This window comes from Lithobates pipiens, unplaced genomic scaffold, assembly GCF_037356315.1.
Source record: "Lithobates pipiens isolate NorthernLeopardFrog02 unplaced genomic scaffold, aLitPip1_a1.2 Scaffold_19, whole genome shotgun sequence".
Taxonomy (NCBI): domain Eukaryota; kingdom Metazoa; phylum Chordata; class Amphibia; order Anura; family Ranidae; genus Lithobates; species Lithobates pipiens.
In genome coordinates, this window is record NW_027507764.1 from 86,423,788 (window position 1) to 86,451,116 (window position 27,329).

The 27,329-nt window shown below is 40.7% G+C and overlaps 1 protein-coding gene across 3 annotated transcripts in view; it reads right to left on the reverse strand.

The window, feature by feature from the left end:
• MKX (mohawk homeobox) overlaps nt 1-27,027 on the reverse strand; it is a 154,890-nt gene extending 127,863 nt beyond the window's left edge. Inside the window, exons 1-2 of one of the 3 annotated variants that reach the window (XM_077491034.1) lie at nt 26,792-27,027; nt 3,414-3,663 (exon numbers count right to left, since the gene is read on the reverse strand). In XM_077491034.1, the coding sequence (XP_077347160.1) occupies nt 3,414-3,592 (179 nt within the window). In that variant the 5' untranslated portion in view covers nt 3,593-3,663; nt 26,792-27,027. Of the gene's footprint in view, nt 1-3,413; nt 3,664-26,791 lie in introns of those variants that run through there. The other 2 variants (XM_077491035.1, XM_077491033.1) reach the window with 2 other exon arrangements.
• Nucleotides 27,028-27,329: the final 302 nt, after the last annotated feature.

A 27,329-nucleotide genomic window follows, 5' to 3' on the forward strand; every position in this document is an offset into this window, starting at 1 on the left:
ACAACCATAATGCCAGGATGATTGAAGCGCTAACACCAGGTGTTTGGAGTATCTTTATCTGCTGATTGTTAAACTTTCTAGAATACACATATTAATATTGTGGTGTGGGATCTGGGCCTGCTGTCCCTCCATCTCTCTCCTTCCCTCCCTATCTCTTTCTTTCTTTCTCTCTCCCTCTTTCTCCCTCCATCCCTCATTCATCTCAGACTCTACCCACACCCCTTTGAGCAACACCCCCTTTAAGCCACAACCAATATTTCGCTTGAACCAGCACGCCACATTTTTCTTTCCCTGCTATGCCACGCCTACAAGCGAATGCCCCAACCTAATTATAAAAAGACCCCACCTACAGGCAAAAAAGTATCCCTATATATTTTTTTACAATGTTGGCAACTATGCATTTGTTGCGATTATGTACACACTCCTCTATGCACTCTACAAATACCATTGTCCACCTGGGGAGCAAGCAAGGGAGGATGGCTATGTTCCTACATACAGTGGCATCATGGAGAATTAATGTAGCTACCCTCTAACAGAAAGTCGGGTCATAGCACCAAAAAAATAAATTTGGAGGAGGTTGAGAGCATAGCAGGGACTTGTTTGAGCTAAGCATATGTACTTGAATAGAATTCTTTTTTATAAACCAGATTTTAGTGTCACTTAAAGTAGTTGTAAACGCTTACATATACCCAGTGAAGTGACTGGTGTCAGTTGATATACAGAGATGAAGCAATTCCGTCTACATAAGTTGTACCTGTTTTTCTGCCATAACTCTTTTTTCTTTTTTTTTACATCTGTTCAAAGTGCAGAATTTATACAGCTTGTATAAAGCAGGAGAGCTGAAGACACACTCTGCAGAGCTCAGTGAGGAGAGCCCTGAGAGCGGATTGGAGGGATGGGACACACCCCCCTTTACACAGCACATAGGAGCAGAGTTGAGGCTGTCAATCAGCTGGAGCTTCCTCCCCTGTCACCTTTTTTCTCTTGGTGTCAGGAACATTTGTCAGAGCTGGCTCATGCAGATAGCAGAGGATCAAGGCAGCAGGCAGAAACACACTTATGCCCTGTACACATGGTCTGACTTTCCGACGACAAAATCCATCTGATTTTTTCCAATGGATTTTGGCCCAAACTTGTCTAGCATACACACGGTCACACAAAGTTGTCGGAAAATCTGATCGTTCTGAACGCGGTGACGTAGAACACGTACGACAGGACTATAAATGGGCCAGTAGCCAAAAGCTTTCGTCCCACTTTGTCCGTCGGAATTGTCTACACACGATCGGAATTTAAACGATCGGATTTTGTTGTCGGAAAATTTTAGATCTCAAACTTTGTGTGTCGGAAATTCAGACGGAAAAAGTCCAATGGAGCCCAAATACAATCGGATTTTCCGAAAACACAATCCGATCGCACATTTTGCATCGGAAAGTGTGTACAGGGCATAAGTGTTCTTATTTGAGGCAAGCACACACTATAGCGGGAAATGCTTTGTTCATATTTCATGTCTGAGGTTTACAACGGCTTTAAGCTCTGCTTTTCCTCCCCCAGCCTCTGACTGGGCAATGAAGGGGTGGAAAAGAATGAGAAAAACTCTGCATAGCCGCACTCCAGAAAGAATAAATCCTTTTTTCTTGTGCTTTTTATTGCAAATAAAAGATCACATAATACAATCCACAGAAAAGGTGATACAGAAAGGGGTGCTGATGCGTTTCACACTGAAATCAGTGCTTACTCATAGCTCTGGGTAATGAAGGGGCAGCAGCTCAGTGTAAGCAGGAGGTAGACTGGCAGACTGGCAGCACTGTGCACAACAACAGAGTCCTAGAGGGTTCAGGGTCCAGTCTAAGTGTTGTACATTCAGAAAGAAGATGCTGATATCAACCCCTTACTACCCACCTCACCGTCCCTTAAAAAAGTTCTGAATGCCCAGTGATCATGTGGCCACTGTGATTGACTGACACAGTGGTAATGTGATCAGGAGCCGGTCCCGATGGCTACCAATCATTATCAATAAAAAAACAGGAGTATCTACTCAAATATTTGCGTACATGCACCTGTCCCCAGCGCTCATGAATGAGACTAAAACTCCCACCACGGGATAACAATAAAAACTAAAACTACCAATCATTAGTGGGGACCGAAAGCAATGCGTGCGAACTCAGCACAAAAACATCAGCCGTCGCACATATGTGTTACGTGTTGCATGGGGTGGCAGCGTGTTCACTGTGCTTATTCTGGTTGTATGTAAAAATACATTTATTACATATTTCATATATCAAGTAAGTGAATTTAAATATTCGCATGAAGCTCTGCACCAAAGTAGGCCTGAAATGTTCCTCAAAATAAGAAACAAAAAAAAGCTTGGTCTTTATATAACAAACAAACATAACAAAACAGCAGCAATTTTTTACATCTTTGACTTTGGAAGTTACAAATAAGGCATTTTTAGACGGATGATAAATCATTTCAAAAGGGACCACCCAATCAAATTAAGCAACACACTGGAAATGTCTTACTGAAAGAGTAGAGAAGGTTCACATAGAGCCCGTTCACATTACCTTCCACTGTGGTAGTTTATATGCACCTTATTGTGCATGGCAGCCCATTCATAATGAATTGGTCCCAAAGCAAGAAAAATCACTCCTACTTAATTTTTTTTTTTAACTGCAGCGCACTGCAAGTTAAATTATGAATTCTTACGAATTGCCGCGATTGGTAGAACAGTAGATGCACTGGGCTGGCATTCCCAATGAATGGTTCTGCAACACATCGATCAATGGCTGGTGCGTTAGAGTAGCACAACGCTATAGTGTGAATGGGCCCAGGGGTTAGTAAACACAATACAGCTACCATATTTTCACCTTGAGTACCCAATGCTTTGCATGGGATTTTACAAACAAACCAACATATAATGCAGACTTTCCAACTACACATTTCCACTTCAGTCCCTTTTTCCAAAGGAGCGTACAATTTAATGCCCCTAGAAGTGTCATGAAGCACTGAAACAATGTCTAATATTAATTTAGTGTTTGTATATTCAGAAAATATTTGAAATGTGGTAAATCAACCAAAGCACAGAGGCAACGTCCACATAAGCATGGTAAAGGCACTCAAACTCCATGCAGATAGCGACCTGTGGGGATTCAGATCCTAGGACCAGCAGCCCAAAAACCCATTGATAAGCCTTATGCCACCGCACTGTTTATTCTGTATAAATTCAATTGTATACAGATTATGGGACAATTTTTTTTTTAATTGACCTGTTTTAACTTTAATTAACCTGTAAGATTCAGTTATTCTTTTTCCTTGCAAATCCCCCAAACCAGTATATGGGATAAACAGATCTCCTTAAAAATGACTCCTTTAGTAAATCAGTCACTTAAAGTGAAGCTCAATTTGATGTGTCTTACCCGGGACGCCGATGTCTAAGGCTGGCATTGTCCTTCATGGAGACGCCATCTTGTAAGCTTATGTCAGGGTTGGTGCTTTCTATTACCCCTACATACGGTCTGACGCCTCGTTCTCGGTCACCTGTGGCCTCTTCAAACAGGACTTGACCGCTGAGCTTACTGAACATTATGGTGTTCATGGCAGCACAATATGAAGTTTCTTTTCTGATTCCAGACGACAATGAAATCTCCAATGTCAACTAATCAATACCTGGAGAAGAAAAGAGAAAATGTCAGTTTATTTCTCAGCAGGTCTATCAGCACACACAGAAAACTACTAAAAATATTTCATGCAATTGACAACCCCAAATATTTTGTCCTTGGACTGTCATTGGTTGCTGTGGGATTACCTTGTTTTGCCTGTTAGGTTTGTCAGATGAAGCAACAGATTTTAGTTTACCAATTATAATTCAGATTACCAGTTAGACCATTAAAAAATATGTTTTGATTGGTTATTATGGGTTAGTAATTTGTTTAGTGACCATGGATTTTCTATGCAGAGAACAAATACTCTACATTGCTTTGGCACTCATTTGATGTCAGTGTTCTCCCCTCCTATGTTCTTTTTTTTACATTTAATACTTAACAAATGTGTACCGAAAATGTGTACTGAATTGAGCTTAAGTGGAGCCGCTGAACTAACAATCCAGTGTTAGTACAGCTACCCCCCCCACCCCCACTGTGCTATTGTTTTCAGCCATTGGCTGGGAGTGCTGATTGGATGCCGATCGGCAGACTTTTTTTCGGTCATGCCTCTTCAACAAAAGCCAGACGTTTAGCCAGCTTCTGTCAGACTGGCAGCCATACACACAGGCCGAATATCGGCCGGTTTCTATTCATAATTTCATAGTTAGTAAGGTTGAATAAAGACACCAGTCCATCCAGTTCAACCTGAGTGTCTACAATTGTCCCTGTACATTGCACACTCACATCGGTCCCTACCCTCAAAGAGCCCACAATCCAAGGTCCCCATTCATATACTAGGGCCAATTTTGGACAGAAGCCAATTAGCCTACCTGCATGTCTTTGGATTGTGGGAGGAAACCGGAGTACCCGGAGGAAACCCACACAGGCACAGGGAGAACATGCAAACTCCAGGCAGGTAGTGTCGTGGTTGGGATTTGAACCAGGACCCTTCTTACTGCTAGGTGAGAGTGCTAACCACTACACCACTGTGCCACCCATTGAACTGGCCAATAGCGCCCAATATTAATGCCGTGTTTATAGGGCTTTAGGGTGTCTTGACTCTGGATGAAGGCACAATGGAGACACCTTTGGACAGCAGCGTTGTCAGTCTAAAGAGAGGTTAAGGGTAAAATATCAGATTTAGATATACTTGGCTAACCAAACAAAGCTGAACTCCAGATAACACTTTTTAAACAGTTACAGAACAGCTTTTTTTCCTTTTGCTATAAATATTTTATATCAATAAATAAAAGCTGACCATTGTAAGCACCACTGTGAGTGTTAAATAGTTTGTCTCAATTGTCACTTTTTCTGGACAGCTTGGTCTGTTAAATTAAGTTGATAATTAACAGACTTAGTGGCTACATCACAAGGAGAAAATAAAGGAAAACAAGCCTAAAAAAGAATAATGCAGCCATTGTAAGCTACAATAAAAAAGCAGGCATATAAAAACTGTCAGCTTTTGGGTCCGTATCTCATTCAGAAAAAGTGCTTAACCCCAACTAATATCAGAAGGTCTGCCGTTACTTTATAGGGGATCTAAAGGGGCTGAGTTCCAAAACATATTAGTGGGGTATTCTTTAAGCAGCAGTGTGGAGTGGTTTGTAGAGGCTTGCATGTTTCTTACACTAGTACAGGATTTTCCTGCTTTTGCCTCAACCATTTGCCCTCTATTAGGTGGGGGCTGAGAGCTTCTACTGAAGGGGATAATTCAAAAAACTACATTTTCTTATACGATGTCTAAAAAGTTTGGTGAATGAACCAGTATCTAAATGGCAACATGGGCCAGGTGAACACGCTTGCACTGGGCTATCCAGAGACACTTCAAGAAGTGCCACCTAGCATGGAGTACACGTGACCTTCAGGGTAAACCCACTGTGGGCAGTCAAACATAGTCAGCATGAGAGGTAAGGTCACAGTGCAATGGAGCAACAAGTGAACATCAAGTTCTGATACAAATTTGGGGAGAATGGCAACGGAGACACATGAAATGTTGGTGCAAGTGTACAGGACGGAAGCCGTGAGCAGAAAATGTGTTTACGGTTCAAACGCTTTTGCGACAGGAAGGAAACGACTGAGGATGAGCCACATTTGGGTCAGCCCTCAACAAGCAGAACTTCAGACATGATCAAGCAAGTGTGACAGATGCTTGCATGATATTGGTGACTCTACTATTGATGGCAGAGGAAATAGGCCTTAGGAAGGACACGGTGCGCACCATCGTCCGTGAAGATTTGGGGAAGCAGAAGATATGTTCCTAGTTTGTGCTGCACAAGCTGAAAGATGAACAAAAAAGCAAAATGGATGGAAACCTCTGGAGATTTCATTACCATGTGTGACAGGGATCCATCCTTTCTGTGAACCATCATCACAGGGAATGAGACCATGTGCTACCAGTTCAATCCAGAATCCAAGTGGCAATTGATGGAATGACGTTCAGCTGTCCCCGTCAGAACACAAAAGCTTGACGGGGAGATCGCGTCACCAAAAAGAGTCTCCTGCAAAAGTCCAAGGTCAAGACAATGTTGATCGCCTTTTTCGACAATGATGGCATCATCCATAAAAAAATCCAAGAATGTGTGACAGCAGTTCTGCCATCGATTCCTAAAGATTGCTGACAGTTTCCAGAAGTTTTATGAACCATGCCAAAAGTGTGTTGTGAAGGATAAAGGTCATTTGTCTGTATCACCTGTTTTGTTTGTTTTCTGCTAACATTCACCAAACATTTAAAACACCTCATATGCCTGTTATAGGTATGAAATGTTAGTGCAATTTTTACTTTACAATTTTAATAAACCAAGTGATCTGTGCAATCTAGCAAGCTTTTTATTTTTTTTTATTTTTTTTAGTGTGAAGTATTTTTCCCTCGGATTCTTGTCATGGAGCCTGTAATGATTTTCAAAGCTGTGATTCTTTGCTCTTCTAAGATCTTCGATAGTGACCAATCCTGATGAGAACATCCTAACGTTTGTCTATACCTGTTTTACAGCACTTGGAAGATGTACAGAAACAGTACACAGGGTTCAAGGTCATTCATCCATATTGATATAATTTCTTATAACCAAAAATCAGTATTTTACATGACCAGAAGTCTGGCAACACAAAACTAATAAAAGCTTATTTCCGCTTGGTCAATAAGATATGCACATAGGAGGTCTTTCCAGTAAAATTAATTGTGTGAACTAGCAGCATCTATACCAAACCAGTAGATTGGTTTGGCACAACTTGGCTAAGGATCAAGTCTTGCATCACTAAAGATTAACAAAAATGTACCAGACAATCTTTAAAAGGCTTTTCTACTCTTAGCCCTTGTACACACGGTCGGAGATTCCGACGGAATGTGTCCTATCGGACCGTTTTGTCGGATATTCCGACTGTGTGTGGTCTGCATCGGACTGTTTCTGTCGGAGTATCCGACGGATCAAGTTTTCCAACTTGTCTGTAAAATTTTCCGACAAAATGCTCCGATAGGGCATACTCCGATCATGTGTAGCCTACTCCGAAGGACAAAGTGCCACGCATGCTCAGATCAAATTCCTAGACCAAAGCTATTGGCTACTAGCCTGAATGTAGTCCCGTCGTAATGAAATAACGTCATCATGTTATATACAATCGGATTTTCCGACAACTTTGTCCGACCGTGTGTATGCACCAGTTTCGGACCAAATCCGTTGGACAAAATTCGTCGGACAAAATCCAATGGATTTGGTTGTCAGAATGTCCGACCGTGTGTACAAGGGCTTAGAGAGAACTTAGTATATCACACAGCCTCTATTATTTGGCTGGCAATTATCAGGGGTTACCTAGTTCAGTAACTCCTGGACTACCATTGTTTGTAACTCTACTCATTTTTCTTTGGTGTGAGAAAGTCAGAACTCCATTGTCCTTCCAACCTTGAGAAGACCCAATGAGTTTCCGAACACCAACTGCTCTGCTCCAAGTGAAAATGAACTGCTCCAACTAGTGGGAACCTTAGGAACTGTTTAGACAGCAAGTCAGAGGGGCTGGGAATAAGGACATCTATATTGGCCAACAAGACGTGGACATATTTTCTTTCTCTCTGAACAATCTCTTTAAGAGTATGGGGACTATTTTCCTCTCTATAAATGAGGTCAAAACCCCTCATCTTGTGATTTTTGGGAAGGAGTGCTGAGCAAAGGTTAGGTAGTCTGGCTCCACTAAACTGGTAATGTCTATTTTTTTTTTAGTTGATTGATATGGTATGTACTGGGGAGGTCCTGCCAATAAAGTTACAGAAAAATATAAGAAACTGACCTATACAAAGCAGGTGTATTAGTTTGGCTGAATTCAGTCAATGATAAAGTCGCGTTTAACAAAAGATACATCTATTAATGGGATTTTTAATGTTCAAGGAAATTGGAGATTCTGGTTACTTTTGGTCCACCAAAAACAAAATTGGCACATCTTTGTGCTTTCCAACCCTACCATGTTAAGTAAGCATTTAGTGTTCAACCCTCCCAGTGATGTTGCGTGCCTGTGTCCCCCTGTGGTTCCACTCTCCAGTCCCTAAGTCTTGTAGACATAGGGGTCAGTGGATGGAATCAAGTCTGTGGTGGAGGACAAGGAAGTGTTGAATGTTGAAGAGTCTAAAAGAGGTTGTAGCACCTGAACAGAGAGACTGCTGTTTTTGTTCACCTTCTCTATTTGTCCTGGTGTTAATTATCACCAGCAAAGAAGGTGATGGAAATGCTAAATATTGCAGATGTCCCTGAAACAGGAGGTGAGGGGAAAACTTATAATGGGAATGCCTGTTATGGTGACAACCAAAAAAAAAGGTTTTCACTCACTTTTTTGCCACTTCCTGTTGTATCTTCAGGACAGGAAGTCAGGGGCAATCTTCTCAATGAGACACAGAAATAACAAAAAACCTGACTGAGTTTTTACAATGCCTTGCTCTATCCAAAGCTAAAAATGTAGGTTTAGATATACTGCAAGAAATAACCCCTTGTTTTTTTTTTTGTGATAACATGGTTGCCATTTTTTTTTCTATTATGATTCTGCACTTTAATTTCAAAAAGGACATGTTCATCACAAAATAATTAGTGCAGCTTGTCTGGAGTGACAGTAGAATTGTAGTGTTCTTTTTGGTTATTCAATAATTGAGGCCCATGTGTACACTAAAGGCGTTGCTGTGGAAAATGTTGTAAAATGCAATCATCCGTGTTTAGGAATGCTCTATTTCTACTCCGGCCTGTCTTCCAATTTTCAGGATGCAGCAAAATAAGACACACAGAGCCATGAGGAGGGAGAGAGGAGCGGATAGCATACAATGAAGATAATTGGCTGAAGACAATGCTGTGATTTGTTACACTCAATCGACCTTCCTCCACTCGCTGTGACTCAGTACAGTACGATTTTTGTGTGTTTACTCTTCTACGGCAATTACAACCATGCATTGAGATGATCCATTACATTTCTATCTCAGTCTATTAATGCCCTTTAATTATCCATATACATGTCCCTGAATTATACAATGATTACAATAACAGACTAAACGGGCGGAGGAGGGTGATTGGGGGGAAGCCTATATTTATACATTTATTTATTTGAGGTACCCATACAGCGCCGACAATTTACGCAGTGCTTTACATATATATGTATATTGCATACTCACATTGGTCCCTGCCCTCAAGGAGCTTACAGTCTAAGGTCCCTACTTCCCATCCATACATACACATACTAGGGCCAATTAGACAGGAGCTAATTAGCCTGCCAGTATATCCCTGTACTTTTACTATTCCGTGCTCAATAGCATTGGGCTTACTGAACAAGGGCTAAATAAGATATGTGACAAGCAATAAACAAATCAAATAAGCAAAAGCAACCAATGGGGATCCACTTTATTGTACTCAAGTCAGGGAGATCCTAATGGAAAGTCCAGATTAGTCACTATGGTTTACTATGATTTGTTTTGAACATAACCATATTTCACCTTCACCTAGAGAGAAAGCAAACTAAAACCCAACATAGTCAAACGCAATGAGGGGAATTCATCAAAACTGGAGCAGGTGTGCATGGCAGCCAATCAGCTTCTATCTTTCATTTTCAAAGCCTAACTGAACAAGCTAAAGATAGAAGCCGATTGGTTGCTATGCACAGCTGCTCCAGATCTTGGCTGCTCCAATTATGAAGAAGTCCCTCAAATTTATTTTTTCCTTTAATTTAATCTTCATATGTGAAATAAGAATGAAAACTGCTTAAGGCATTAACAAGCTAAGTATAATTTAATCTGACTAGATTACCTAGCAAAGCCTCTGAGATGCTTAAAGCTAAATGGCAGACAATTATTAGCAAATGATGCAGAATAGCAAATCTGTCAGAAGACTATTACCATTACATCAGAAGATAAAACTGCCTAAGAAAGAGGCTTATGGTATACACGTTGTAACATCAGGGCAGTAATAATAATAATTATGTATAGAGTAAATGACATAAGGCCACTTTCACACTGAGGCGTTTTTCAACCGTTTTATCGCTAAAAATAGAGCCTGAAAAGCGCCTCTCAATCCCCCCCAGTGTGAGTGCTCTTGCAGGACGGGAAAAAAAGTCTTGCAAGCAGCACCTTTGGGGTGGTCCAGGAGCAATGTACATACTGCTCCCAAAACGCCCTGCCCATTGAAATCAATGGGCAGTGCTGCTGAAGCTTTTAACCCCTTGTTAACCGCTTCTTTGGGGTTAAAAGCAACCCGCTACCGCCCGCACAGTGCCGCTAAAATGAGCGGCGCTTTACCACTGACGTGTGGCGGTGTGCAGTGTGGAAGTGGCCTAAGATGTAATTACATTATTGTCATTATTGCCATTAAAGTGATTTAGGGGTTGATTTACTGAATGTGGTTGTAAACCATTACATGTACCCTGTGAAAACACCAGGTGCTACACATAGATGCTACACATTGAATATCCAGGTAATCTACAGAAATGAAAAAAATCCTCCTATATAAATTGTACCTGTTTATCTGCACCCATCTGTCCCATACCGCCTTCTACAACACATAGATCCAAAAGATTTTTCTCAGCAGCAGAAAGCAGTAGGCAGAGATCTGATGTCACACACACACACACACTGCAGAGCTACAGCACAGAGCTGGGTGTAATCTGACAGCTGATTGGAGGAAAGTGACACACCTCACTCTTCACAAAAACATAGAGCTGAGGATATCAGTCATCTGTTGTGTGCTGGAGGGGTGGGCAGGCGGTCTCCTGGGAGGCTGTGGTGTTGGCTTAATCTATTAGGAGTGAGGCATGCAGACAAGAGAAAAAAAGAGAGAGAGAGAAAGAGAGATCAGAGAGGAACCAGTGCATTGGATTCAGGTTAGTACACACTATAGTAGGATGTGCATTGTTCATTTTACATGTCCGAGGTTTACAACTACTTAAAAAAAAGGCTGTTCACTTTGCAAGGGAAGTTGCACTTTGTAAGGGCATTAGACCACTTTCACTTTGCAATACCCAATCACATGCAATGAAAATAAATATAAACAGCATTTTTTTGTTTGCACATGATTCGATAATTGGAAGTCTGCGGAGCTTAACCTCCCTGGCGATTTGATTCAGTCTGGATTTAGGTGCTGAAAGCAGTACAATTATTTTGCATGGAAATTTGGCATTTTATATTGTAGTCCTGTAATTCTTAGGAATAACTCTCTTAAATATGTTCAAACCAGAGTCTAGCAGACATCCCGGGTATGATAAAGTTTATAATATAATAAAGAATAATAAAAAATATTCAATAATGTAATCAAATCCTAAAACACTGAAAAAGGGACACTTTTTGGTTGCTATGGACAATCTCCAAATTCCAGGCAGAAAAACAGTATTTATAATATAAAAGTGCATGCAGGGCACTGCACAGACCACTAGGGACAAAGGGGGTATGTAATTTTGTAATACAGTACTGTAATCTGTAACATTACAGTGCTGTGTATGTTTTGTGTCCTTCTACTTTTTTGAATTTGCCGCCGTTCTCCGCTCCCGTGCTCCGTAACGCCGCAGGGAACGGAGCTCGGCGGCATTCGGTACTGTGAATCGAGCGGAGGACGGCTCGCACACACAACGCGGAGGACATCGCTGGATCCAGGGGACAAGGTAAGTAAGTCTCACTGTGTCCTCCCTGCATCCAGCGAAGCGATCCCTAGTCTGGCTCGGGGTTACCGCTCCTATCAGTAAATTCCTACCCCGAACCAGACTCGGGATTACTGCTAGGGGGGTTAAAGCAGAGTCCCACCCAAAAATGGAACTTCCTTTTTAAGGGGAGGTGACCCCTGACATGCCAAATTTGGCATGTCATTTTTTTTGGGGGGGGGGAGCGGAAACCCTCTTTTTAGAGGGTTCCAGCTCCCACTTCCTCTGGGGTCACCGGAAGTAAGTTCACCTCTACACCCTCCCTCTCGGCAATCATCTGAGGCACGTCACAGGTCCCAGATGATTGCCCGGCATGTCACAGCGTGCAGCGCGACTCACACATGCGCAGTGCGTGCCCGTCTGTGAAGCCAGAGCCGGGCGCCCACAGTGACAATGCCGGCGCCGCAGAGAGGAGGGGGAGATGAGCGGGGTTTCGCTCCCCCGCATCTCTGGACCATGGGACAGGTAAGTGTTCAATTATTAAAAGTCAGCAGCTACAGTATTTGTAGCTGCTGACTTTTTTTAAGCGGCACTCCGCTTTAACTTCAAATTCACTCTGAGGAAAATTCCCTTGCGAAAGTGAACAGCCCTATTGCCTTTAGTAAATTACCCCCTTCAGACTTTTTTTACTAAGACAGTAATAAGATGAATTACAGGTCAGAAATCTGTATTCACTTCGAACACCCCAATCGATTTTCATGTTTAATAAATAAATCTATTTTGTACAACCTGGAGGAATATTTAAAGCAAAAAAAGAGTTTGACAATTGGCTGCAAAATTTTTGCCATTAATCAAATCTAAAGCAAATCAACAAAGGTAGTCATTTTTTTGGTAATCTTTGGGCAAACATATACATTTTTAATATATATGCACATATGATGATCTTTTGTATCATGCACTTTGCAGAGAGCATATAAACAACATAAAAGATAACAAAAAGAAAAATAATATAAGCATCAGTGGATCATAGCAAGGTGCACTCATAAGGGTTAAAATCAAAGGGAATCTGTCACCAAAAACGCTAAAAAACACAGCAGTTCACCAATACAAGTAACATGTTTCTGCTAAATCTATCAGTGTCTTGACTAATGTTACTATGTAATACTAAGTTCACTGCGAATGTTGAATTTAAAGTAGTGTGTCTGTAGAGTCCAGGCAAGAACAGGGCTGGGAACTCCCAAACCCAACAAGTGTAATAACTAAAAGGAGGGCATCAAAACTACAATTTTTCCACAGCGAGTGTAAATACTAAGAAATTACTATATTGTTTTGCTCTTCCCTTTTTTTTTTTTTTTTTTTTTATTACAGTTTATTTTGAAGAATGCAATAACACTAAAGCCCCATACACCCTATCAGATTTTCTGCTGATTTTTGTCTTCGGATTTACTAAAATCTTGTAGTGCAAGGGCCTGCCTGATTGCATACAAATTGAAACTCCTAAGGTTTGACCTCATATTATATGGTTTTGGTAAATCTGAAGGAAAAAAATCAGCAGAAAATCTGATAGTGTGTATGGGGCTTTATACAACACTGTACTAACAAATATAAATACAATTATGAGAGTACATTACAAAAACACTTAATGTTACGCTCCTAATATTTAGACAATATAGTTAGAGTAAAAAGAGATGCCAGGAAGATATCAATGATAATATGACTTTCGACCCCTCCAGCCACCTCTCTGCATGTAATAAGAGCAGCCAACACATCTGTCATTTGACGGAAGATTGGAAGATTATTGGTGGTGATCAAATTAGGAAATTAACATGTCATTGGTTTTTTATTTGCCTTAATATTTTCAAATTGATTCATCTGTCCCATGGAGAGTTGTGCAATTTAGGCAATTTAAAATCATATGATACTCTGCAAACTGCATGCTATGCAACCATGAATGCAAGCAAGAGAAAAAATTCACCCGGTCTTCCAAGTTTACGTATAACAGCGAGTTCTGTTTCAGAATGCAGAAAAAGCGTAAAAGCTTCAAATAAATACTCCTATCCAGGAGCTAGCAGAAAAATCCAGGGCAAAAAAAATGCTTGTTTTGGCATAGAATTACACACATTTGTAAGTGTTTACCAGCATATGACATTTAAAAGTGCATGTGCGTGAACTCTATCTATTGGCTAGAATATTTATGTATTCTGGCCATTGGAATGTACTTATATGCAGACATGTGTGTTTATGTCCGTATATGCAGAAATTATGGCCAGTTTTAATGCAGGTTTGGGGCATTTTTTTTTTTTGGCCTTGGAGACTGCTCTAAAATAAGAACCTGAATGCCACAAGGTGCATGGTTGTATTGGGATTGATTTGCTAAAACTGGAGAGTGCAAAATCTGATGCAACTGTGCATTGAACCCAATCGGCTTCTAACTTCAGCTTGTTTTAGTAAATCAACCCCACTGATTGAATGAATAGAAAATAAAAGCAGTATTTTTTTCTGCTTGTGTGCACGAGGCAAAAAAGTGTTTTATTTTAATCAGTTATTTTACCATAATTTTATGTATCACTGTCAGGTATCCTTCTACCAGTACACTACTGCCTTTCCAGAACATATTGCAGGGGTCTCAAACTGGTGGCCCTCCAGCTGTTGCAAAACTACAAGTCCCATCATGCCTCTGAGTGTGGGAGTCATGCTTAAAACTGTCAGCCTTGCAAAGCCTGATGGGACTTGGAGTTTCACAACAGCTGGAGGGCCACCAGTTTGAGATCCCTGACATATTGAATCCCAACCCTGACACTACCTGCCTGGAGTTTGCATGTTCTTCCTGTGCCTGTGTGGGTTTCCTCCGGGTACTGCGGTTTCCTCCTACACTACAAAGACATGCTGGTAGGTTAATTGGCTCCTGTCTAAATTGGCACTGATATACAGTGGGGAAAATAATTATTTGATCCCCTACAGATTTTGTAAGTTTGTCCACTTACAAAGAAATGAAGGGTCTGTAGCTTTTATTTATTATATTATTATGTATTTTAAATGATAGAGACAGAATATCTTCAAAAAAATCCAGAATTAACACATAAAACAAATGTTAGAAATTGAGTTAAGTTAAGTTCAGTGAGTAAAATAAGTATTTGATCCCCTACCAATCAACAATAATTCCGGCTCCCGCAGACTGGCTCATGTGGTACACAGATTAGTCCTGTCAATTTAAGAAAGTGCTCCTAACGACAACTCATTATGTGTATAACAGACACCTGTCCACAGAATCTCAACCAAAGAGCTGTCAAAGGACATCAGGGACAGGATTGTGGACTTGCGCAAAGCTGAAATGGACTACAAGACCATAAGCAAGAAGCTTGGTGAGAAAGAGACATCTGTTGGAGCGATTATTCGCAAACAGAAGAAATACAAATTAATCATCAATAGCCCTCAGTCTGGAGCTCCATGCAAGATTTCACCTCATGAGGTAAAAACAATCATAAAACCAGTGAGGGATCAGCCCAGGACCACAGTCACCAAACAAACTATTGGTAACACAATATGTCGCCATGGATGGAAATCCTGCAGTGCCCACAATGTTCCCCTCCTCAAGAAGACACATCTGAAGTTTGCCAATGAACATCTAAATAATTCAGAGAAGGAATTGGAGAAAGTGCTGTGGTCCAATGAGACCTAAATTGCGCTCTTTGACCCCTTTCACACCACACTGCTGATAGCGTGGGCGGTAAAACGCTGCTATTTTTAGTGGCATTTTACCGTCAGATTTGCGGCACACTTCAGCTGCTAGGGGGGCGCTTTTACCCCCCTGCTAGCGGCCGCGAAAGGGTTGATTGATTTCAATGGGGAGCAGCGGTGGAGGAGCGGTAAACACACCGCTCCTTCACCGTTCCAAAGAAGCTGCTGGCAGGACTTTTTTCTGACGTCCTGCCAGCGCACCGCTGTAGTGTGAAAGCCCTCGGGGCTTTCACATTACAAACAATGGTGCAGCTTCTTTAGGGCGTTTTGCAGGCGCGTTTTCTAATGCTATAGCGCCTGCAAAACGCCCTGGTGTGAAAGGGGTCTTAGGCATTAACTCAACTCACTGTATTTGGAAGAAGAAAAATGCTGACTATGACCGTAAGAACACCATAACTACAGTCAAGTATGGAGGTACAAACAGAATTCTTTGGGGCTGTTTCTTTGCTAAAGGTATAGGCCAATTTTGCCACATTGAGGGGCCAATGGACGGGGCCATGTATTGTAAAATCTTGAATGAGAACCTTCTTCCCTCAGCCAGAACTCATCGCTGGATCCATGGAGGGGGTTACTTACCTTGTCCCCTGGATCCAGCAATGTCTCCCCGCTGTGATCAGAGAGCCGCCGCGTCTCGCCCGATCTGTGACAGTGCCAAGCTCCGTTCCCTGCGAGCGTTGCGACGCACGGGGACGGAGTTCGGTGCCAAATTCTAAAAGTTAAAAACACAGTATAAATACAGTGTACTGTAATCTTACAGATTACAGTACTGTATCAATACGGACAGTACTCAATTTTCTCAGTACTGTTTCAAATAATTACACATCCCCTTTGTCCCTAGTGGTTTCTCCAGTGTCCTGCATGCAGTTTTATATTATAAATACTGTTCTTTATGCTTGGAAACTGGAGATTGTCCATAGCAACCAAAAAATGTCCGTTTACATTAAAAGTGGTTAAAGACCAGCTAGAAAACAGCGATAATAAATTCGAATCACTCGCAGAATTGAGCGATAGTAATTTGTGGGGAAATTTGTCATCAACCCCTAAAAGTAATGACAGCGACAATTCTGCAACTCAGCATATTTCAGTGTTTTTGATTTGATTACATTATTAAATAATTTTTAATATTATTATATTATTATTTGTTATAATTATTTATAGTTATATATATATATATATTATGATTTTTGATTTCATATTTCAAATTTTATCATACCTGGGATGTCTATTAGACTCTTGTTTGGACGGATTTAAAGTGGTTCTGCACCTTAAAAAAAAAATATTAAAAGCCAGCAGCTACTAATATTGCAGCACTCCAGCTCTGTCCTCCAACCGATGCCTCTGTGTGCCCGGCTCCGTTCCCCGCGGCGGAGTCTGGCGGCAAATTCAAAAAGTACAAAATGCATAACACATACAGTAAACTGTAATCTTATAGATTACATTACTGTATGAAATCATTTAACATCCCTTTTGTCCCTAATGCTTTGTCCAGTGCCCTGCATGCAGTTTTATATTATATATACTGTTCTTTCTGCCTGGAAACTTGAGATTGTCCATCACAACTAAAAAGTGTCCTTTTACGTCAAAAGTGGTTTTAGGCCAGATAGAAAACAGTGATAATAAATTAGGATACTTGCAGAATTGAGCGATAGTGAATCGTGGGGAAATCAATTTTATTATTATTATATTATTATTTTTTATAATTATTTATAGTTATTTATTATATTATAATTTTGTGTTCAAAACTTTATCATACCCGGGATATCTACTAGACTGGACAGATTTAAGTGTGCTAAGAATTACAGGCCTACAATATAAAACGTCAAATTTCTATGCAAAACAATTGTACCGCTTTGAGAAGCAAAAATCTAACATAATCATACCGCCAGGGAGGTTAAGGTCATGGAGTGGCCTAGCCAGTCTCCAGACCTTAAGACCCCTTTCACACTGCCAGCGTTTTTCTCCATTCCCTCCAGTGTATTGGAGTGGTGCGCTGGCAGGGTATCAGAAAAAGTCCTGCCAGCAGCTTCTTTGGATCGGTGAAGGAGAGGTGAACTCACCGCTTCTCCATCGCTCCTCCACCGCTGCTCCCCATTGAAATCAATGGGCCAGTGCTGCGATACCGCTGGCAAAACGCCGCTCCGGAGGTGTTTTGCGGGCGGATTTAACCCCTTTTTGGCCGCTAGCGGGGGCGGTTTTAACTATACAAATAGCGCCGCTAAAACGACGGTATGCTTGGGGATCAAATACTTATTTGAATCACTGCAACTCAATTTATAACATTTGTTATAACCCCTTCATTTCTTTGTAAGTGGGCAAACTTATAAAATCTGCAAGGGATCAAATCATTATTTTCCCCACTGTATGTATGTATGAATGTGAGTTGGGGACCTTAGATTGATGTGAATATATAATATATATGTAAAAGTGCTGCATAAATGGACAGTGCTACACAAGTACCTGGAATAAATAAATAAATAAATAAATATCACCTGAAATACAGGTGGTACCAGAGGCTGTATGATGTTATATACTAAGTAAACAAATTAAATGGAACACTGTCCCATGATGTTTTATTATATCCACTACTAATCTAATTCTAATTTAAATAGGCTTCCAATATCAGGGGACATACAAATCATTACCAGCACTTTGAGTGAAATATTGTTTTTTTTTTTCTTTTTTTGTTTTATTACAAACATAATACAATTTGTAGAAATAAAGAGGTTTGCAAGGCTTCACGACCATGAAACCACATCAGTGACCCAACATAGAGTTCGGTGACCTGTAGACATGGCTTCACTATCCACTTAGTGACTCTGATTTCCTAAGGTTGTAAGCTCGTCGCCCTGAGCCACTATTCTCCGACAGTGCAGAACCGAGGTCTCCCCTAGTTTACTCCAAGAAAATGTGACGCACATGTGGATGCTCATAAATTACACACAAGAAAAACAGCCTAGTACTAGGCACATGCAAATATATTACAGTCGACCACATGTCGTAAAAGCCTATTTCCGAGTGTGTATCCCCTAGCCTCACATATATATTTTTTTAAATTATATATTTTATGTTGAGTAACATTTTAATGTTCACGTTTTCTAATTGTTACACTATTCAGGCTTAGGAATATTTTAATGTAATGATTTGAAAAAATGAATTATTAAATAAAATATTTCCCTCCTTAAGTATAATATACCTATGCTATGATTTCACATATAAAATAAACAACTGTATTAAAAAAACTCTTTAATAAATAAACTGTTTTGCCACTCAAACATGATCAGGAAGCATCACAATTAGATAGTGTTCTAGTTTATAATGTAAAAAATAGATATATGTTACAAAAAGCACTCAGCCAGCAAAGGTGAAAATTTTCTAAATCCTCAATCACGTTCAATGCGCGTTCACACCCGGAGCCTCGCTTTGCTCTATACATGCATGCATTCTCAGATGTATTTGCAGGTCACCTCTGCAAGAAGTATGTTTCATCAATCTGAATAAAAAAGTTCAATCGTTGTGTGCAAATGGGTGAAACAGGTGCGAACGTACAAGCACACATGCGCAGTTTAAACTGCCGTACTTTAATTGAAAAAAAAGTTGTACATTTGTTTTATTGCTTATAGTGTAAAAAAATATATACTATCAAATTTATTTTTATTTTTATTTTATTTTTACTACCATAGATAGTTTAGATTACTGATTGTCAGAAGTATTATAGTATTAGCTAGTATATCTAAATATATATATAGGTAGTCATAATATATGTGTACATATATATATATATATATATATATATATATATATATATATATATATATATATATATATATATATTTATATAAATATGTACTTACTGTGTAATATATATATATATATATATATATATATATATATATATATATATATATATATATATATATATATATATATATATATATTATTTATAAAAATATATATAGAGAGAGAGAGAGAGAGAGAGAGAGAGAGAGAGAGAGAGAGAGAGAGAGAGTCTGATTTAATTGTATTGCAACTGTACTGTTTGCCCTAACATTGTAAAGCACTGTGCAAACTGTTAGTGCTATATAAATCCTGTATAATAATAATATTAATAAGGATAACATATACAGTATATATTTGGTATTAAGTATACATAGACTGATTATACCCCTTATACGGAAATCATATGGGCATGAACATGTATGCACCAAACCTAAATATTACGGGTATGAACAGCTGGTTGCGGTTGTATTTTCAAATGGATGACAAACGCAGTCAAGTGAATTTTATGTCATCATAACGGGTTCATGCAAGGTCAATGTTTTTAGATGGTTTTGTATTTTAAAACAAATAATTGACTGAATAAAAAAAGGACCAAGTGGCCCAATGAGTCTGCCCTACTTTTTTTTTTTGTTGTTTTTTTATTATTATTTTTTAAAGTGATTATGTCTCAAGTGCCACAAGTATATTTGAATGCTCTTACTGTTGACTGACTCACCACCTCTGCTGGAAGTCTATTCACAGCATCAACTATTCTTTTGGTTGAAAATATTTGTAATTGTATCCAAATTAGTTTTAGTGCACTTGCAACAAAAAAAGTGACTTCCCTCCGTGATACTTTTTTTTTTTAAAAATTGCAGTCATATTTTTCAGGACAAACTTTTGGGGTGTAAGCCCTTCTTAAAGGTGTACTTTTTGGACCTTGAAGAAGAGGGTACACCTCGAAATCTTGCCCCGAAAATTTGGATGTTAGTGGAAAAAAAAAGTATCATGGAGAGTATGTTTTTGGTTAAAAAAAAAAAATACTTTCTACGATAGTAGTCACACAATATTCACACAATTTATTGCATGGACATTCTCTACTCTTAATTTGGTAAATCAAACTCAGGGGGGTTGATTTACTAAAACTGGAGAGTGCAAAATCTGATGCAGCTGTGCATGGTAGCCAATCAGCTTCCAGTTTTTTTTGTCAAAGCTTAATTGAACAAGCTGAAGTTAGAAGCTGATTGCCTACCATGCACAGCTGCACCAGATTTTGCACTCTCCAGTTTTATTTAATCAACCCTATTGTGTATTCAAAGCAATGAGGTCCAATTGGGGTATTTTGAGACTTTCTGATGTGCGTAGACTGTTGGCACTATATAATTTCTGTATTATTATAATAATGATAATATTATTAATAATCATAATAATAATGACAATGTTCACACAATTTACTGCATCAATATTCTCTACCCCAATTTAGTAAATTAGCCTCAATGTGTACTCAAAGCAATGAGCCCCAATTGGGGTATATAGCAATTTTGAGACTTTCTGAGGATGTGTGTAAACAGTGGGCACTATATAGATTCTGTATTATATTAATTATAATAATAATAATAAGATTCACACAATTTATTGCATGAACATTCTCTGCCACTAATTTGGTTAATCAGCCTTAATGTGTACTCAAAGCAATGAGCCCCATTTGGGGTATGTACCAATTTTGAGACTTTCTGGTGGGCACTATATAAATTCTGTATTATATTAATAATGATAATAATAATAATAATAATAATAATGTTCACACAATTTATTGCATAAACATTCTTTGTTTCTAAATCAGTAAATCAGCCTCAATGTGTACTCAAAGCAATGAGCCCCAATTGGGGTATGTACCAATTTTGAGACTTTCTAGTGGGCACTATATAAATTCTGTATTATAATAATAATAACGTTCACACAATTTATTGCATAAACATTCTTTGCCTCTAATTTAGTAAATCAGCCTCAATGTGTACTCAAAGCAACGAGCCCCAATCGGGATATGTACCAATTTTGCGACTTTCTGAGAATGTGTAAAAATGATGGGCACTATATAAATTCTGTATTATAATAATGCTAATAATAATATTATTCACAAAATGTATTGCATGAACATTCTCTACCCCAATTAACTAAATCAGCCTCAATGTGTACTCAAAACAATGAGTCCTTATTGCTCTATGTACCAATTTTAAGACTTTCTGAGGATGCGTGATTAAAGGTAATGAGTTTATAGACCGTAACCCCAAAACGAAATTCAAAAGACACATACATACACAATCCGATCGAGCTAATGTTACTTAAAAGTCAAAAGCACTGCGTAAACTTTTGGCGCTATATAAATCCTGTATAAGAATAATAATAAAAACTTTTGGATGGACCCTCATCTGCACATCTGGCCGTTTCTATTCCAGTACTTGCAGCTAAAATGTCAAAATTAAACCACACACAATAATAACAATGTAGAACACAAAAACAGCGTAACCGGATAGCATTGTGTGCCAAAAGTATGGTCAAATTCCCAGCAAATTCTAACTTTTATTGGTTGAATTTTTGTAGTGGTGAGTGGGGAAGTAGTGTAAGGACCTGGGGGGGGGGGGGGATTCAGTTGGGAGGGTGGCAGCCCCCCTGCAGCAGAAGGCAATGCTGTAAAGCTGCAGCCCTCCGTCCATCCGTCCCTCCAGATGAGCCTGCGATGCCTTTGATGGTTCCAGCGGCAGAACAGTCACTACAGTGTGAGCGGCCCTGATGGATTACACACTGACCCTCCTTCATCCAGCAGCACCATCAACAACCTGCTGCAGCCTCAGCCCCGGATCCCAGTGTGGTTTTACTGTGTTTAGATTGAAGTGGAGCAACATGAAAGGGTGGCCACTATAAATATTTGCAGGGATGTAATTCAGACGCTATTTGTCTGTTCTCCATAAAATATGGCCAGCTGTCTGAATTCCCCAGACTGCCCCACTGTATACTACAATAACATCAGCAGCACTTGTATTTGTGTAGCCTTTCTACACCACTGCAATGTGTCAGCGCTATTTATAGAACGCCCCGCTGCCTTCTGGGACGAGGTCTCACCGGCTGGCGTTGCCTACCAAGTGCGGTCACCCGCGGCAACAGTCGACAAAACATTTGCCACCAACAGGATGCCGTGGGCTGAAATCTGGTTGCTGTGAGCTACTGCACTTTGCACCCTGTCATGGATCTTTGCACTGCCTACTAAAGCTCGCCACACACGTTACGGTCTGATTGTACAATCTCCTTTTACACCACGTGCAGTCCAGTGCATTTTTTTTTCTGCAACAAAATGCACGGAAAGTAGTTTATATGGTTTCCAATGGCATCGTTCACACCAGCGTGGTCAGTTCCAGGGCTTTCCAGTTCCAGAAAAAAAAAAGGTAGAACATGCTGCAGTTTTCATGCAGTGGACTGTACTGGAATGCGGTAAAATGCATCAAACACGCACCAGACCCCAGTACAGTGAAAATAAACAGGAAAAAAGAAGAAAAAAAGCATCTGGAAGGCATCCGGAAACACATCGAAACTGCACTGGCAAGCGCCAACGTGCATGCAGAAACGCTTACGGAACGGATCTGGAGTGAGTTTTTTGGTGTGAACCAGCCCTAAATGTAGTGTACGGCCCTGCCTGACTGGATACTAATTGATTAGATAATTTAGGTAGATTACCTCGTTGTGATAGATCTACAGCTAGACACAGATGATGCAAGAAAATTGCTTGATTCCCCTATCAACACAGGCAGTGTTGATGGGGGATCCCTCTCGCTGTGCTATTGTGTTCTGCCACCGAAAAACCTTCCCGGCCGGCAGAACACAATGATCACTGCTGGTGGCTATAGCTGCCGGCAGTAATCGTATGCAAAAAATCTGACAGGCTGGTTGCACTGGATCAATTTCACTACAACCAGCCTGCCCATAGATGGATCAAATTTCGGACCATCCCTGCTGAACCGACTGAGATTTGATCCACCTATGGTCAACTTAAGGCTTCGTTCACACATGCACCTGGGGGACGGTATAATCACAGTTTTATCACCCCCCGACCAGCCGTACACATGCAGAGCACAGCAGTTGTGGCAAAATTTAAACAGCATGTTGCTTCCAGCAGGCGTTGCTCCTGCCAAATGCAGCTAATACAGTTCTATGCCGTGCATGCGATCGCAGCATGAAGATGCAGCAATTATAGGGTTAAATAAGGCAGTGAGGATGCAACATATCTCCTCCTCACCGCTTGTTAAACATCTCTGAAAAGCGGTCTGAACATGCATTGCTTTTCAGAGGAGTGGCTGTCCATGCCGCACATGTGAACGAGCCCTAAGGGCTATCATGCACGTTAAAACCTGGCCATACAATCTTTGCACAATCAACTTTAGATTTATTATATCTTTGTAGTATGAGAACCTACCTCTTCTATCTGTTCAATATGTACCCAATCAGACAGGCCCTTGGGTTACATAGTTGTTGATAGATTTGAAGTAGATTGGAACGTGTGTGGTGAGCTTAATAATGACTGTATAGAGATTGTTTAGTCACATTGTCACATCTATGGTGAGCCCAATGTTGGCCATACACACTTCAATATATGATCTTTTTTTTCCGATTGATATCTTCCAATAGGAGAAACCAATCTAGAGCAGGGCCCTCTGATTCCTCCTGTATTGAGTTGTAATGTAACTGTCCCGTCTGCCCTCATGTTGTAAAACACGGCGCAAACTGTTGGCACTATATAAATCCTGTATAATAATAATAATAGCCCTCAACCCATTCAATCAATATGTCACACATGGGAAAGTGGATTTCCATCAATAGCTGTAAGATACAATCATAACTTATCAACTGTATCTCATGCGATCTCATAATCTGATCGATCGAAATACAATCCAATTCATGACTAAACCATCTCAATGCTGTTGATCAATGCAAAACGATCAATGATTTTCCACCCTGGTTGATTAAATTGGTTTGATAGGCTCCGGTCTAAATTGATTGTAAGGGAAGTCATGTTTATTCGACTGTTTGCTAATTTGATTATTTTGATAGTTTTAATAATAAAATTGAAGCCCATAGGGGCACCATGACAGCGATACTGGTTTATTTAGAAGCAACAGGTGAAGCGCCGTAACCCACAGCAACTGGTTCAAAATGACTGTTCATTGGAATGACGCCCGTAAAGTAAAATCAGATTGCGTGCCCATCATCCCTATTCTCTGCACCACCTTGTAAGCCTGAGAGCGATTGGCAATGCTGTAGCCCGTACCAACCGGTCTGAAACAGGATAGGCTGCAGTAAACAAAAACATGGTTGCTATGGGATACCGAATGCCATCATTACTGGCGGTCCTACTGAATACACTTGCCTTATTTACAAGCGCTGTACAGTATTCAAAATCAACCAATCAGCAACAGCATTTCACTGGTACGCTTGCTGTGAACTGCTAAACGAGTGCATGTGATTGGGTGCTGTGTATTATAGCACCTTGGTTCCTTGCGCTCTCTTACTGAATTATACTATAACATCTCTACTACTGCTTGTATCTTATACTGTCTACAGACATGAGATGATCATTCCCCCAGGCTAGAAGAAGTCATAGATCTGTGTGGGCTACCACCAACCTGTCCACAACCTTGGAGAAGAATCTCATGCCTGGTATGGATCCTCCTAGATGATCACTATGGCTCCCCTGAGATAAGACCAACACACCGGGGTGTCCGAAACAGGCATGAACCTGCACGCTCCGCATGCTTATACTGTACATGTGTCTTATGATTCCCTAGTACATACAACATCTGCTTCCACTATCAATACACACTACCAACAGCACCTAAATACACATAGACAAAAATAATCAGAGTATCTTCAATTTCCCTGTGCAAAAAAGGATGAAAGCTGAAATCTCATTAGTTGCTCCAGACAAAAGTTCCTCTACTACAAATTTCCCAGCTCAGCCCCAATGCCAAGACCCTGCTCTGTCCACCTCCTAATTTACTGCACAGGACCAGTAACACGTAACTTCTACATGTGACGGCTCTGTGTAATATGTAAGAGGGGCACAGAAATGTTTGTGCAGCACTTGTGGGATCTCACAGTCCGGCCAGCAGGAAGACATGTTTAGATAACTTGGGAAAGTTTAATGTTATTCATGAGAATTCGCTATTTTTTTGGGAATCTGCTTCCTGCACATAATATATAACAGAGAGCCTGGCTATCCATAGAGAGGACCCCAAACACCCCCATTCCCTGCCTATAATACAGAGAGCCTGGCTATCCATAGAGAGGACCCCAAACACCCCCTTCCCTGCCTATAATACAGAGAGCCTGGCTATCCATAGAGAGGACCCCAAACACCCCCTTCCCTGCCTATAATACAGAGAGCCTGGCTATCCATAGAGAGGACCCCAAACACCCCCTTCCCTGCCTATAATACAGAGAGCCTGGCTATCCATAGAGAGGACCCCAAACACCCCCTTCCCTGTACATAATATAGAGAGCCCCTCTGTTCATAGAGAGGACCCCAAACACCCCCTTCCCTGCCTATAATACAGAGAGCCTGGCTATCCATAGAGAGGACCCCAAACACCCCCTTCTCTGTACATAATATAGAGAGCCCCTCTGTTCATAGAGAGGACCCCAAATGCCCCCTTCCCTGTACATAATACAGAAAACATAATACAGAAAGCCCGGCAATCCATAGAGAGGACCCTAAACACCCCCTTCCCTGTACATAATACAGAGGGTCCGGCTATCCATAGAGAGGACACCAGCCTTACCCAAACACCCCCTTCCCCATACACAGCACTGCCATTCAGCGAGGACCACCTACCTTCTCTATACTGCATTATGGGCCAGTATTGGGTCCATGGACACGTCAATCATCAACCCCCCTACACAATCACTGCCTGCCAATGGATGGAATCTAACATACATAAGATAGATAGATAGATAGATAGATAGATAGATAGATAGATAGATAGATAGATAGATAGATAGATAGATAGATCTAACATGTGGATGCCAGATAGGAAGGAAGGAAGGAATAGATAGAACATAGATATGTAGGTAGATTATATATAACAGAGATGAAAGAAAGAAAGAAAGAAAGAAAGAAAGAAAGAAAGAAAGAAAGAAAGAAAGAAAGAAAGAAAGAAAGAAAGAAAGAAAGAAGAAAATGATGTTATATAAAACACATGAGTGCATTTGCTGTCCTTGTAACTTTAGGGCTGGTGTGGAACTACATGTCCCAGCATGCTCACGGTTCAAAGAAAGCAAGATAAATAGTTCTAATAGATAAATAGATAGATATAGATCGATAGATAAATAGATAGATAGATAGATAGATAGATAGATATGAATAGCTGTCCTCTTAGCTCTAAGGTGTCTGTAGAACTATCAGTCCCAGCATGCCCGGGTCCAGTACATCTGGCAGATTGTGGGTTGGGGTGTCACCATGGTCTGACATTCGCTCCTACAGGGAATCCTGCTGTCCTGGCATGCAGTGGTGATGGATGGAGATGACAGACCTGCTGTTTCTTGTGGTCCCCTCCCGGGGTGGAGGTGATTGGCTCCGGTGATGGGTGAGAAGGGTGATGATGATGATAATCCAGCTCGTCCCATCTAGTGCCATCCCCGGTGTGAGCGGTCCATGTTCCCCGCACGGTCTGTCCTCCTCTCCTCTCCTCTAACCACACGAACCGCGGCCGCCTCTCCTTCTCTTCTATTTACCAGCCAGACACTCCGCCGCCCCGCAATGCGCATACTCCATGCGGCTCATGTTTCCCAGCTGGCCAGCCCAGTCCGCGAACATCGTCCTCTGCTGGGATGCGGCTTCCCGGGTGGCGGGGGGAGGACGGGGGAGGAGGGCTGTGTTCTGTTCTCAGTCTATTCTCTGTACATAGGACAGGTACAGCCCAGCCAGGAGGACTGCATGCAGGAGGACTGCATAGAGGAGGACTAATCACTGGGAGGGAAAAGTCCACATAGGGACCTACACATACCCCATCCTACCTATAGTGTTTCCTCTATGTATTACCCCGAGCCATGGTCCATAGACGGACACTG